Source organism: Numenius arquata, chromosome 1, assembly GCF_964106895.1.
Source record: "Numenius arquata chromosome 1, bNumArq3.hap1.1, whole genome shotgun sequence".
In the NCBI taxonomy this organism is placed as follows: domain Eukaryota; kingdom Metazoa; phylum Chordata; class Aves; order Charadriiformes; family Scolopacidae; genus Numenius; species Numenius arquata.
The window spans coordinates 73,057,976-73,073,342 of NC_133576.1; the positions used below are offsets into that span (position 1 = coordinate 73,057,976).

The 15,367-nt window shown below is 38.0% G+C and overlaps 1 protein-coding gene across 3 annotated transcripts in view; it reads right to left on the reverse strand.

Annotated features, from left to right (window-relative positions):
- Positions 1-15,367, reverse strand: part of UXS1 (UDP-glucuronate decarboxylase 1) — a 64,628-nt gene that overhangs the window by 14,550 nt on the left and 34,711 nt on the right. For all 3 annotated transcript variants that reach the window (XM_074168590.1, XM_074168599.1, XM_074168608.1), the window contains exons 7-9: positions 10,806-10,910; positions 9,369-9,428; positions 6,937-7,058 (exon numbers count right to left, since the gene is read on the reverse strand). In XM_074168590.1, coding sequence (XP_074024691.1) covers positions 6,937-7,058; positions 9,369-9,428; positions 10,806-10,910 — 287 coding nt within the window. The remainder of the gene's footprint in view (positions 1-6,936; positions 7,059-9,368; positions 9,429-10,805; positions 10,911-15,367) is intronic.

Sequence of the window (15,367 nt, forward strand, 5' to 3'; positions counted from 1 at the left end):
TACAATATTTTATTATAACCTTCAGAGAGCAGAAAAACTTCCTCGGCCCACTTTTATCCTGCTAACAAAAGAGAGTTCGAGACTAATCCCTGACGCCAAGATCAGACGTGATTGACTGGCTTCTGTCCTCATGGTTTAAGACTATGCCTTTCTACAGCAGATTAATCAGAAAGTTCCTTGAGCAACCCAAAAAAGAGCCTGGGAGCAAGCTAATAAAATGCAGCATTGTGGGCTACCAAAACACGTCAGCTCACTCTATTATTTACCAGCATGGACATGTTCACAGAGACCGTGCCTGAGCAGAAGGAGAGGGAAGACAGAAAAGATGAAAGAAAGATTGTTATGGCTTACAGAGATACCTCCTCTGAATAAATACTCAGACTATTCTGTAGCTGTCAGTCAAAAAATAGTGTTCGTTATCCAGTCTCTCCTGCAAAACAAACTCGCCCATGGTCTTCAGCATGAGTCTTTGCCACTTAGTTCTAAAGATCCCTGCTCCAGAAAGCATAAAGGTATCGAGGATGCTAAGATACCATCTTAATTTAAAAAGAAATATTTTAATTTTATAAGCCTTTTAAGAAAAGATATCTTCTTGTGTTGACTGTCTCAGAAAATAGATCAATACAGAATACAACTCAAATGTCAAGAGGTGCTTTCAACTGAAACAGCTTGAACATATGCCGTGGCTGTAATTCATAAGGATATCAGGCAAGCTTCTCTTACTCATTAACACTGCTTCTTTCTTTTTAAAGTCTGTGTATCTATCTGAACAGTGAGCATGAATTAGACTTCCCTGCATACAAAATCAGGAAAGGGAAAGCTGCGACTGTCTGCTCTCCAGCAGACAACTAGATTAAAAAAATCTGCCAGGGAAAGCCCAGACAGTTGCATGGATATTACTGTGAACTGATACAAGTCTTTATCAATGTTTCATCTAAAATTACTAACATTGTTGCCTGCATCCCTTGCTTTATTAGTCACTGTCTTACGGATTCACATTTTTTCCCATGTGTTTCAGAGATCATTAACTAACTCCTTAAAGTTCTTCCCAAAACCCTGAACTGTAATCACAGCAGAATTACTAGCACAGTGTTCACCAGGATTCATCTGTGACATGTTTAAGCTACAATACTCTGCACTGAGGCTTGGTCCAAGGTATTTTATATATATGTTGTCTATTGTATAAGCAAAATGAGATTAATTCCTGGTTATTAATAGATTTTTAAAACTGTTTTGTAAAATTAGTGATGCTGAGATTCCCAAAGAAAGTTTAAAGTCTTCATAATTTCAAAATTCAATTTGCACAACAGTGCAGCAATACCAAAACCAAAGAACTAAGTTCTCCAGTTACCTGCAGGAAATCAGAAGATGGGATGTCTTAGAGCACAGCAGGGAACGAAAAACCCCAAAACTAGAATACAGAAACTATGGAAATATGGAAAGTATTCAGACTTTTCTTGGGAAACTGCCTGTATTTTTTTAGTCTACGACTTCGATAATCAAGGTTATTTTGCAGTTGTTAACAGCACAGACCATGTTGGAACAGTACAGATACTAGAGCATTAGCGAAACCATTATGTCTAAATACGGGCCAGAAGACCTGGCAGTTTTTTCCTCCTTTATTTTCATATAATTTGGAAAAAGTGTTGCTCCACTGACAGAAAAAAGCCTCCTATTATATCCACCCTGTTTGTATCAGGACATTCTGACAGATAAAACAATACAATTTAGAAACAGATACTTAAATAATGAAACTCTCCACTTACAGAGAGGCTCCTGTTACTAGTGTCTCAGTGAAACAACAGGTTGTGTTTTTATAATGCTGCCTCAGTTACCGCAGTACTCTCCTCCCCTTCTCACCTCACTTCCTCTAACTGAATGTCAGCAACAGAGAGCTTTGGACAACTATATGCCACTTCTGCATTTGTACAAGACCAAACACAATGTTTTGGTACATGTGCAGAGCTCCTACACAGAAAAAAAAAAAAAATGACTACAGACAGCTCTAACAAGTCATTCGAAAATGTGCAGATCCATTAATCCAATAGTGCAGAGAATACGTACCCGCAGGTTTTAGAAAATGGCAGGACTATCAAGACTGTACGAGGGTACCTGGAACAAGCCAGTTTCAAAAGCTTAGCATTATTTAATCTCTAAATTATTACAGTTTGCAGGACTTAACTTTATTGAACTACGGGGAAGGACCTTTATCTGTGGTTTCTCTTTTCCCAAGTATAAAAGCCTGTTTGTGAACCACACAGTTACAGCAGCTGAAAGCAGCACTGTTTCTTCTTTCAAAGTGGAGCCAGTAAACCAAGAAGATAAAAGCGACTGACAACAAACAGTACTTGAACTTTTCAACCCAACTGCCACATTTATTGCAAATATTAATATAATTGTCAATGTGTGACCTCTCAGACTTTGTAGAGGAAAGGAATTGCAGATGATTTTTTTCTTTTCTTTCTGAATTTCACTGACTTAGTATATAATAACTCAGATAGGACACCAGTTGCTGTGTTGACACCTGCACTTCAGGGGTGCCCTCTTAGTCAGCAGAGAGTGGGGCTGTAGCATCTCAACTACTTTACAGCCAGTGCCCAGGATGGCTGTAGCATCTTACAGACTCCTCCCTCCAACCTTTGCCTTGCTAATATTCCTGGATGTAAAACTTCTCTGCATGCATGGCTTCTAAAAAGCTAAAAAGATCCATGATAGCTGTTATCACTACAATTTAGCTTTGGCCTGGTATACATCCAACCATTGTGTCCATTAAAGGACTGTTGTCTGGGCATTTGACTATTGCCCCGAAGAGATGCAGGATTCCTCTTCTTCCCCTGTGCTGTCAGAACCACAAATAATTCAATTCGATTCTTTCACAAAAAGCATCAACTCTGCTTCTTTTCTTCAGAAACTGCTAGCAAACTTCATGTGACAACACCAGAAAAGAATGCTGCATGCTTAAAAATAATCTATATTGAATATCAAGGAAAGAAAATAACGAGCAGTAATTAGAGAATACAGGATAAACTCCCAAAAGACATTAAAGCAAACTGCTTTAATTCAACATAGCTATTTGTTTTTTATCTAATTACTCAATAACCTGGTTATTCACTATTCAATGCCTTTTCAGTTGCAATTCAATCAACGGTTTTCATTAGCCCTATATTTTGCATCAAGACTCTTTATGATTACTGAAGCCAACTTAATTTGTGAATTAAAGATCAGGGGGAAAGTACAGCTCAATATAAAACAGAAAATCAGCCTCGTGTTGCAAATGCAATGCAATTCTATATTTAACTGATTTCAACATCACTTTGCACATTATTCTCTCACATTAATATAATAAAATTCACCTCTAACATGTCTTTCCTCCTTCTGTTACCTATTAAGGTTTTTTGGCACCTTGAGTCTTCACAGTTCTGGTTATAGAATATTCTGTATTGCATAGCATAACACTTGCCTACTTAAGGTTATACTTAATATTTTATTATGATAACTCAATTCACTCCTATATGCTTAGAAAGGCATCCAATGGAATTCTTAATTGGAAGATCTAAGCTATTCTACGGCAACTTGAAAACTATCACATCACATCATCTACAACTAAAGCCCATTTGCTACCACTGAAGCTTGCAGAGTCACACAGTTGGTATGAAAAAAAGGATGAAGAATGTGGAAGGAGATGTAGTATTTCCCTGCAACATTCTATAGTTACCTGAAGTGTTGCTTCAGCTCTGGAGAATTTCTTTACAGATCAATGGTATAAGAGGAGAAATTAAATCTAGTTCACAAAATACTCTGAATATGCTAAGCATTTAAAATGCTGTGTATTTGTATTTACAACATGCCTATGCAAACATAACAGATTCCTGCCAGGAAGGTAGTGTCAGATTCTGACTAGTATTTAAATTGAGCCAGAGTTGGATTGTATATGAATATTTGGATTTCCAGGTAGCTCCATAATTCCAACTGCAATTTTCTAAAAAGTTAAATGCATACTGAAGGGCAACTCCTGAACACAGCAAAAAATTCACATTGCAGTACTATGTGTTGAATCTCCCCTCCCACCTCTTTATACCCCCCTCCAACCTTTTTCTCAGTATGTTTTCTCTGCCTGTGTATGTCCAGGAAGACCTTACTTGCATTTGGAAAATGCGTTCACTTTGGAAAATGGTGGTATTACCTGATCTAGTAAAACAGAATTTCTGTGGAGGAGAAAAATTACTAGCTGTACAATCATATCATGGCTATAGCAAGTCCCACACCTGTATATGAAGTTTATGCAAAAAAGCACTTAGGAAGGACAGGAAGGATAGGCAGAACAGTAACAAAGAAAAGAGTGCAGAATGGAGAAAGCAAACAGATCAACAAACTTATTAGAAGAGAGTTTCAAAACTCTGTCTTTCTTCTTGTTAAGGCAATTGAGTGAACTGAAAAAGGATTTCCAGGAGGGAGTACTAGCAAGCACTGAAAAAGAGCTGAAGAGAAGGCAATTCTGAAGAAGTCTGAATCAGAGGATGCAACTTAGTTCCCAGGCGACCAGGGCAAGGAACTACAGGTTCCTGCAGCTTGAGAAAAGTTCCAGAAGCAGGTACTTCTACTCATGTTGAGAAGCATGGCTGGCCTATGCTCCCTCATAATTTATTGAGGGAGAGCTGCTCTCGGAAGCCTATAGCAAATACCCTCTCAAACCACACGTTCAGGTGCCTCACATGGGATGAGATGAACTTGTGTACGTGCTTTGAATTTGTGAGCCCTGCATTTCTCTGGCAAATATTTCACTCCCCACCTCTCCTTTCAAGCAGATGCTTATATATTATGGAATGCTGCTACTGCCCTTGGACCAGGACAGCAGTCATAAAGAGGAGATAAAGCCAAGAAATGCTTAATTCATAGGGTCAAAATAAGTGAACAAAACAATGTTTTGGTGCAGTCTTTTCTGCTGGCAAAGGTCTTGGTTCAGGGACAGGCTGCTGAGGAACTACGAATAAAGAGTCATCTTTGACTAGATTCAAGACTTGTTCTGATTCAAACAGCCTACCTGGAAGAATAATGTAATGTTTATTTTTATTTTATATTTTTTGGAAACATGATTAGGTATTTAAGGTACCTAACAATGTGCATGATTATGGAAATGACAGAAAAAATGCAGAAATAAGTTTGCTTGTTTCTTCTTTTTATTGCAGCTGAGAAGATTCTGGAAATACTTTAGCCTGAAATCCTGTAAATCCTATTGTTTTGGGCTAGGTCACTCCCATCTGAAAACCCTCTTAAAAGCACAATACTTATTTTCAGATCAGAAGCCAGACCTTTCCACTAACAAAAGATAATGTTTCCTCCACTAGTAACAACTTATCATCTCAACTCTGAAAAAATCCCACAGCTCAACAGTGTTTCAGAATATACGTCAATGTGAGACAAGCTTGGGCAGACTTCACTAGCCCATAATAAAGAACAATGAATATCTCACAGAGCTGCCCCTAGGACAGAGAACTCATTTGCATCATGAGTTTTCACTTAACGTATGTGTGCACCACAGTTCCACCTTACAAACCTTTACTATCCTTTGTAAATCCTGCATAAAATTTATGGGATAGTATCATGACTCATCCTGTAGCTCTAAGATACAGCCCATGATTTTCGAAATTACCTACATTCTTGCCCGTCTAAAATAATACTGCAGTGTGTACCACAAACTTGCAAAAAATTCAATACCCTACAGCACAAGAATTTCTCATCAGAACCACAATTTTCAACTCTGAACAGATTTCTAGACCCACAAGGAATATTTTGCTACAATGAAGTATAGAAGACATCACCCTGAACAAGAGCACTAGCACCATAATGGACCTTAAATGACTTAAAAGAGTACAAAGGAGACACAAACCTCTGCCTTCTCTGTCTGGCAGAAGAGATAAGAGAAAATTACTACAATTTCTGTAGTAAGTTTAATTCTGTTTTCTGTTTTCAAGGTTTTTAAAATCACTTAGTATTTTATCATTCAAAGGTTTAAAATTCTACAGAATATATATCTGATTTATATCTTTGTATATTAAGGCTGCAAACACGAACAAGTAGTGATACGGTTTTCTTCAGTGCGCCATATTTTCTAATTGAATGGTTTCCCAGAGACTAGCTGAACCGCAATTAAATAAGATTCACACACAGGTACATAGTCGATAATGGGTTAGTTAATGATGAGTTTCTACTTGTTGATTATAAACCCCACAAAAACTGGCATGTATCATTTAATAAACACATTTTCAATTGCATTTTTGTCCTCCGGTTATTGTATTTGTCTGAAAAAGTATATGACATAGCTGAGTCTTCATATCTTTCATTAAGAGCTGTATTTACACCTACATAATTTTAAGATGTTTCTGAAGTGATTTAAAATGCATTGCTCCTATATGGGTACTCATTAAAGAACTTCCTCATTTTTACCTGTATATTCTGATTTCAATTACGATCATTAAACTTTCACAGAATCACAGAATCTTCTTGGTTGGAAGGGACCTTTGAGATCGAGTCTAACCACAAAAAAAACCCAACACAACTACCAAAACACAAAACAACCACACAAGCACTTCTCAGCACAAGACCAACTTCAAACAACCCTTATCTGGCTCCCAAATTAGTAAGGTCATCTCAGTTTAATTTGTCTAAAAAACCTATTTACACGAAAGTCACAATATGTCTATCAAGAAGAATAAAGCACATTTTCTTGAAGAACACTGCTCATCTGAAAATCTCAACAGATGGGAGCAATAAAACCTTTGCATTAAGGAAAACAGATTTTGTGGCTACGGTATGAATGCTCCTACTCAAGACATTCTCTTTTGCCCTCCTACCCCAAAATTCACGTATTCCAGTTTTGACATACGTTTGGCCTTCATAATAACAGAAAATCCATTGAATCTGATACAAGTTTAATACCTGCTTCATGTATGCATAGCACATGGTCTCTGCAACTCGTTTTCCTTCATCATAGCAGGCTCTTGGACCTATTGGATTCACATGGCCCCAGTAATCCTCATTTTGAGGGTGAACTTCAGGATCTATGGGGAAAAAAAACCAAATTATCTTCTATCAAAAAGGTGAGTATATATAGTGAATCTTCCAGTAGACCACCAGTTTAACAGCTTCTCTCTGAACTATACATCTAAAAACTGTGAAGTTTCAACACCATTCCTTATAAGTGTATTCAACAGATCCATGAAAATGACAGTTACAGAAGATATGAGACTCCAGTAAGATGAGTACAAGCAAAAACCAGCCATCATCTGCTTTTACCTAAAACAGTGTGCAAACTGGGGGTTAAATTCAACTCTTCTCTGCAAAGACAGGCTACCTCAAGGGCACAAATAAGACTCTTATCTAAAGTAATTCAGAGGAAACATTATAGGTTATGTAGGTAGCACTTTTTAATGTATTTGGAAAAAAGGAAAGCAAAGCTCTTCAAGTTTTATAAAATAAGAAACAATGAAAGAAAAATGGACAAAATGGAGAAGTACTGCATGTCTTAAAGAAGAAAGAGTGATGTACCACAATGTACTTGCTATGTTTCTTCTCTTTTATCCTAAGCATTTTTCCCAGCTATCACTAGGCACAGACAATCAGTAAGGCAAACCTCCGATTTGATCCAGTACAGAAGTTCTTGATTACAGAAAAAACAACCAATGCAAAATCTCCTGGGAAGATCTATGTGTGTGTGCTTTATATGCTTGAAACAATACTTTGTTAAACAATCACTTGGTTACATTTCCCCACTTTGCTATCTCTGCTGCCCTACCGAGTTTGAAGTTTGCATAAGTTACTACTAAACTTTCAAGTGTTACAGACTAATTTTTGAAACAACTTTCATGGTCAGTTCTGATTAACCCTTTCGGTTTTTATGCTGCTCACAGACATGATTACAGATTAATTCCTGCCATATGAGAGCCACAGAGCAATGGTAAATGCAGAGAGGCTTTACATTATTATAAAAGCCTGTAGTATTCTTAAAAGCGCCCCAGAAGGTGCTGTGATGTGGAAGGTCACTCAGTTTCTGTCTCCTTTCTGGCAGAGGAAGCCCTATGAAGCACTTGGAAACTCTCGATACAACACTGCTTTGAGAACTCCTGTGGAAACAGCTAACAGATATTTTCTGTCCTCTATTTTTCAGCAAAACGACTTTGTTTAGTCAGGGTATGACGTGAATAGATTCTCTCCACTGGCTTCAGTGACACAGCAAAGACTGATAATGGGAGTTTCAAGTTTTCCACTTCAGCAGGCAGGCTGAAACAGACCAAGGAGGCTCCAAAACTTGGGGTTTTTTTTTTGCCTGTTGGTCTCCTGTTCCAGAAGGGAGGTTTTTTCTAATACAGAAGAGTCCTTGGGGCTACCATTTTTTCTCTGAGGAGCCTGTACATGGATAATCAAAGGCAAGGGACACTCAAGTTGCTTATTTTGTTGCCTGGTCATCTTAGTGGATGTCTTACTTGCGTATTTGCTTTAAGTCTTCTTAACTGAAGTTATTCCACCAAAAGTGTATACTCCTGGAGGTATGTTCTTTGTCCTTCCTCACTTTTCCCTCACAAAGCTTCATATCTTGTTACAGAGTATTTTTTTTTTTGTTTTTTTAAAGCCTAGACTCTCACAACTACTAATGGTGAGCAGGTGACTGTGCCTGCATAACTCCATTAACTTTGCAACACTGCTATTATCAATTAGGCAAGAGTTTGCAACAGCAGGAAGTTTCTCCAGCAGGCACACGGTCTGTCACACACCCCAAGGAAGTACTAAAGATTCTTGTTCTATCAGTCATTCTCTCGCTACCTCACTTCTTAGTAACAGCAAAAGGAAGGAGGAAAGATATGGCACCATTGCTCAATATGACGTTTTAAGAGACACCACAATGGCGTGCATGCACAATCGCTATTTTCTTAGCTTGGAGGTTATGTCCTTGTCTCTGGCACTGCGCTGCACGCATGAGGGTGATTGCTAAATCATAACAATACAATTCATAAATACACTGGGAAGAGAGAAGCAGATTTGCTACTGAAATTACTTTTCTTCACAGGTTTTCATTATGACATCTGGATTTTCATCAGAGTTCACCACTCAAAACTCCCCCACAAGCCATTTTGAAAAAAAGCCATAAACTAAGACACGGGAAAGTTATAAAGTCTGAGCCTCCTTCTACCACTCTGACTAGAGATTTAAAGCAATTACTAATGCAAACACTTTAAGCTATGAGAAGTACATCTGATAAAGAAATCAAGCTATGACAGCAATGAAAATCTATCAATCATCCAACAAAAAGTTTGTAAACACCCTTTTACACAGTCACATCTCAAGAGCTCTAAACACTGTTTTATCCTTCTTACCTCCATATACCTCTGATGTAGAAGCCAGCAGCAGCCGTGCTCCAACACGTTTGGCTAACCCTAAATTTTGGGCAGGGAAAGAACATCATAATTAGATCAAGTTAAAGAATCTTTCAGTCACATTAACTGCTTTAGAGTGATCCCATTTTATATGTTTTTAAGGAGAATTATATTTCTCTCACTAGATAAACCTAGCTGTAAATCACATCCATAGCTCCCACTCCAAAGCTGGAAGACTTGAGAAACGGCAGAGCAGCATGTATGATGTATACATGTATGATATGTTTGCTTCTGGAATTAAAAGTTAAACTGAACCAAGAACTTAATATATTACACCCTAAATAAAGGCCAAGTAAGCATAAACCATTCCAGTTACGAAATCAGGATACTGAAGCAACACACCATATTATGATTACCAAAAGTTAAAGATAAGCTACATAAAGAAACTGATACAGAATAACATGTTATAGGACAAGATCAATCATTTTCCCTTTATTATGCCCCTTTAAGCAGCCTGGACTATCCTATCCATCACCCAAGATTATTCTGCATGCCATTTCAATGACTTTCTGGCACTCAAGTTGGCATGGCCAATCAAAGAAATCTCTCATCTGTCCTGTACGATTGTCTGGTACCTCAATAGCTTCTGAATAACTTAATTCTCTGAATTGTACTCACTAGAGTATCACTCAAATGAAAAACTCAGCTGAACTAATACCCAGCAGGGCTTTTCTTGCCTCTTGATAACACTTAGGATCACTGACACCCAGTTCAAGATGCAGCTTATGCCAAACTGATCAAAGATGGGAGGAAAAAGCAGTGAAGGCTTGAGGCCTTCTTTTCATAGGCTCAATCCCAGCATCAAAACCAACAGACAAAGCTGAAAATGTTGCCTTGTAATTATTTACCATGAAGCTAGACATTAAATGTTGGTGCAGAATTTGCTAGCCAAGGCACGCACAAGAGGGTGCAGTTCTCTTGATATTCAGGGTTTGTAAACCAATGCAGTTCCACCCAGTTCAATGGTTGCTGCGGTGGAAAGGAAGTCACTCGTAGCAAATGTGGGAATGTCCCACAGTCACTAAGGTGAGAAGTGTAGTCATGGACACAACTTTGCTATAAAAATTCCATGCTCTTAATTGTTCCTATGACTTCTATAATTACTGCTCTGTTATTACTCCATAGCCAAGTTACAGGCATGAAGTTCTTGTGCTCCGATAGCTGGCTGAGCTTGCATGTTGTCAGCATTCATCTGCAAACATATTTAAAGGAAAAGTACAAAAATCTTTAAAGAGGGGAAAAAAAACCCCTCATTTTTCTTAAAGAATCAACTTTTAAAAATGTTAAACTCATCTGTTCCATCCTCCTCTCCCTCCATTAACTCTGGCCAGGTTATATTGTGTCTAATAGTCAAGTAAGAAAAAAAATTCCACTTACCCAGCATGTTTAGTGTCCCAATAGTGTTGGTCTTTAATGTTTTTATAGGATTGTACATGTAATTTGGAGGAGAAGCCGGAGATGCTAGATGATAGATCTGGTCCACTACGGAAAACCAGAGGGGAAGGGAAAGAAAGCATTATTATCTTCCTATGTAACATATTAAATGAGAAAACATTAGTGTCAATAAACAAGTATTTCTTGCTGCATTTCCTCACTCTGGAACTCAGCACTTCCTGTACTCCTACCTACAGATAACATACACATATGCAAACCTGTTGTAACCCAAAGCAAGACTTACTTTTCAGTAAAACAACAACTAAAGCATAGTATTTATTAACACTATTGATACAGATAAAGAAGTCTGTCTGGGTGTTGACATTTTTTACTTGTAAAAGTTTTTTAATTATGAGTACTTCAGAGATGTTTAGAAGCTGCAAAAGTATATGCATTATTCTATTATCCTCAAGTTTTTAAGTGGTTACCAGCTTCAGAATATTTTTCTCAAATGGAATCCCAAGCAAAGATGGCAGAAACTTTTTTTTTAATACCAGGAGGAACATTTTTGGAAAAATAAATATTGTATTTTTATTTGTAAGACACTTGTTGATTAAATATTAATGGGATTACTATCGTATTTAAGTATATATGCCAAGATATGGGCATGCAACTTTTGTCCTTCTTCCTCTCTATTGCCTTTGCTGTACTGGTGTTCTATGCCGCGCTTCGGATAATGCAGCACTTTACCTTTACAAAACAAACCAACCAACCCTACCCAATACAGAGATGCAATCAGTGAAGGTATACTGATGCCTAACCTAATTTAAAATAGGTAGTTTGAGTACTGCCAACAGATTGCCCACATAGTGCAAGTCCTAATTCTAACTAATTAAATTTGCTGTATTTCTGTGATTGCAGTATAAACAAACCTAAAGATTCAAATCACCCACAGGAAATACATATTCCATGCAACAGCAAAATAGAGACTAGTACCAAAACCCTAAAGTTACACCACTGTCATGAGTATACACTACAGCCTGTGAGAACCTCATATAGTTCAACAAATCCAAGTACTAGGTCCTGCACCTGGGTTGAGAGAATCCCAAACATGAGGATAGACTGGGCGATGAGTGGATTGAGAACAACCCTGCAGAGAAGGACTTGGGGGTACCACTGCATGAAAAACTGAATATGAGATGGCAATGTGCGCTGGGAGCCCAGAAAGCCAACTGCATCCTGGGCTGCATCAAAAGAAGCGTGGCCAGCAGGTCGAGGGAGGTGATTCTGCCCCTCTGCTCTGGTGAGACCCCACCTGGAGTACTGCATCCAGCTCTGGGGTCCCCAGTGTGCCCCCAGGGACATGGACCCTGCTCGAACTGGTGCAGAGGAGGGCCACGAGGATGATCAGAGGACTGGAGCACCTATGCTACGAGCACAGGCTGATAGAGTTGGGATTGTTCAGCCTGGAGAAGAGAAGGCTCTGGGGAGACCGTATAGCAGCCTTCCAGTACCTGAAGGGGGCCTACAGGAGAGATGGGGAGGGACTCTTTATCAGGGAGTGGAGTGATAGGACGAGGTGTAATGGTTTTAAATTGAAAGAGGGTAGATTTACATTAGATATTAGGAAGAAACTCTTTACTGTGAGGGTGGTGAGACACTGGAACAGGTTGCCCAGAGAAGTTGTGGATGCCCCATCCCTGGAAGTGTTCAAGGCCAGGCTGGATGGGGCTTCGAGCAACACGATTTAGAGGAAGGTGTTCCTGCTCATGGCAGGGGGTTTGGAACTAGATGGTCTTTAAGGTCTATTACAACCCAAACCATTCTATGATGCAATGATTCCTAATTTAACAATTATTCCTAGCACAAGACAACAAAGAGAGAACAGAGAATAAAGACTGTAACAGATTTTAAGTTCAAAGGCCCAATATGTCATCAATCAGCACTTCTTCTCTCTCCAACTTCTTCTACTTCAGTGTGTTTCTATCTTAAGCTAAATGTATTGTACTTTGCTGTCTATTCATCCAGTAGTCAGGCACTTACTTGTTTATTTTCAGCTTTTTATTCATTTTCACAAAATGTGAAAATTCACAATTTTTTTTCCAGAACAAGCATAGCAGTCATTTCTATCAAGGTAGTTCAGAAGACGTGTATGTATCATAAATGGTATCTGATACACGGAAAACAAGCTCAACTTCGGTTTTGTAACAGGCCATGAGGAAAATTGCTGTCTCTATACTTCAAAACTTCACAGAGCTCAGCTCACCCCAGCAAATGTAAAGAACTGAAAAAAAAAACCTCATTAAGCTATGCAGAACACCAGAATCAGCCTTAAATATGAACCCTAAAAGAATCCCAAGATATTATTTGATTAACAGTGGTAATCATGAAAATCTTAGGCAAATCTTAATTTGAGACCAGCTTCAGCATATCAGGGAAAAAAAGATTTTGTTAAATTAGAATTAAAAAAAATACAAGAAAAACTGGTCCCATTTTCACAAGCAGTATCAAATATTCAACAAAGCTCAACCTTCAAGCCTTTCATAACACATCTATTGTAAATATAAATAGTCTGTCTTCTATGTAACAATCACAGCCAGAACTACTTAAAAGAACACGGATAAGCTGATGCCGAAAAAAAAAATTTAAATGTAAGATCAAATGAGAGACAGCGGTGCTGAAGAAAGAAGAAAGAAAAATCGCCTACCAAGGTCATCCAAGGAAAGTAGTCAAAAGATGATGTAAGAATTAGAATGGCAGGATGGAAGAAGGGAAAATAATTCCTTCATTGTATTAAAAAAGGAAAGTTTTAGAAAGACTCAGCACTGAAACCTGAAAGAACTGGGAAAAGTCAAGGCTAGCTGTAGCTGCTATTCTGGCAGAAGACAATATTATCGCATAGTATAAGGCCATCTTGCCCTAGAACAGAACACTATTAGTCAAATGGTACACTCAAACATTTTTCTTTTAACTGCTTTCTCAGATGTTTTGTAATTTACAAGCAGCAGCTAATAACAGCAATATAAAATAAAGCTGTATTTGGACAATGTATTGATTACCGTTAGCCCTCTGTTTGGTTTAATTTTCACAGTACCTGTGACACAATGAACTTTTTTCTCCAGTTTTAAATTAATTCTTCTACCGAAACCAGGGTAGAAGCATCTTTGACTTTCAAATGAAAAAAAATAATCAAAAAACACAAACTTGCCCCAGTTTTCCTTTTTCTCCATTTGAATATAACTATCTTTGCTTAAACAGCACAAGCTATATATAAGGTACAACTAGTAGGAAAAAAAATATGAAATATGAAGTTATCACCTACTCTCAACTAGCTGAGAACACTCAAATGTTAGAGGAATGTGTTTCCTGTTGAAGACTTCTGTTCTTCCCTGATTCCCAAACTCCATTTGATAAAGAAAGCACACAATCCTTTGCTTCCTGACCTCTCTCTAACACAGAAAAGCAGAGTGGTTAGGGTAACAGTGTATGTTAAGTGGCTTGATTTATCCATGTGGAATGTACCTATTACTTTTCCACAATCCTTCTAGCAACGAAAAAATTAAAAGTAGTTAAAAGTCTTCAGAACATAAGCATGTCTTCATACTAAAACACTACATCCTTTTTAAGGTAAGCACATGTTCTGATAATAAAGCTTTAAAAATATTGGCAAAATTGTCAAGGTTAAATATTTAACCTACTTTCTTTCTGAATCCTTAGTGAAATATGCTTGCATGTATATTCTACATTAACTGTTGTTATAAAGTTTACTGGTCAAGCTCATAGCTCCTGTGAGTGCTTACTGGCTCATCTGTAGGAGGCATGTCAAAGTTTACGTGTGCCACATCTTTGCATTATAGCCCCAACACAAGAAATCCTGCAAAATAATTCATGATTAAATTTTATTCACCGCTTAAGCTTGCAATGTCAATAGTGACCAAAATAAGGAGAAAACCTCATCACACAGAATAATTAACCATCAGCATAAACACAAGATCAGCTTCTAAGGCAATCTGCATGACTCCATCACCCTCAAGTTTTACTGTCTTGACAGAATAATGATATTTGACAGTTAGTATGCTCAAGCAGATGCCACAAAATATATCCTCTTCTTACATCTTGCCATGGTTTCTTTGGTCTACAGCTGTTAATCTCTAGAGCAGAGATGTCCATCTGCCCACAAAATTTCAAAACAACCCAGAAAGCTAGAGATACAATTTAGGCAGATGAGTCACATTGGTGAGGACTTATTCTCACATGAAAAAAGTGCAGAGAAATACAGTTTCATCTAGCACACTGCTCTGCTATTTGCTCTCCTATCAACAGAAACTGTTATTTCCATTCACTGTCAACTCCAGTGCAGAATCAAAAGAGAGCTTTTCACAGACGGCAACCTATAGATCCAAAGACAGCCTGACACAGCGAGTGCTGGAGGAAACGACCTCCCAGCTCAGGCTTGATTCAAAGCCCTGCCTGTATTGCTAATGCAACTTAAACTTTTAGGATTCCATCTGCAACATGAAAATAGTTAATTGTTCCGTGTGATGAAGCACAATGTGGAATTATTT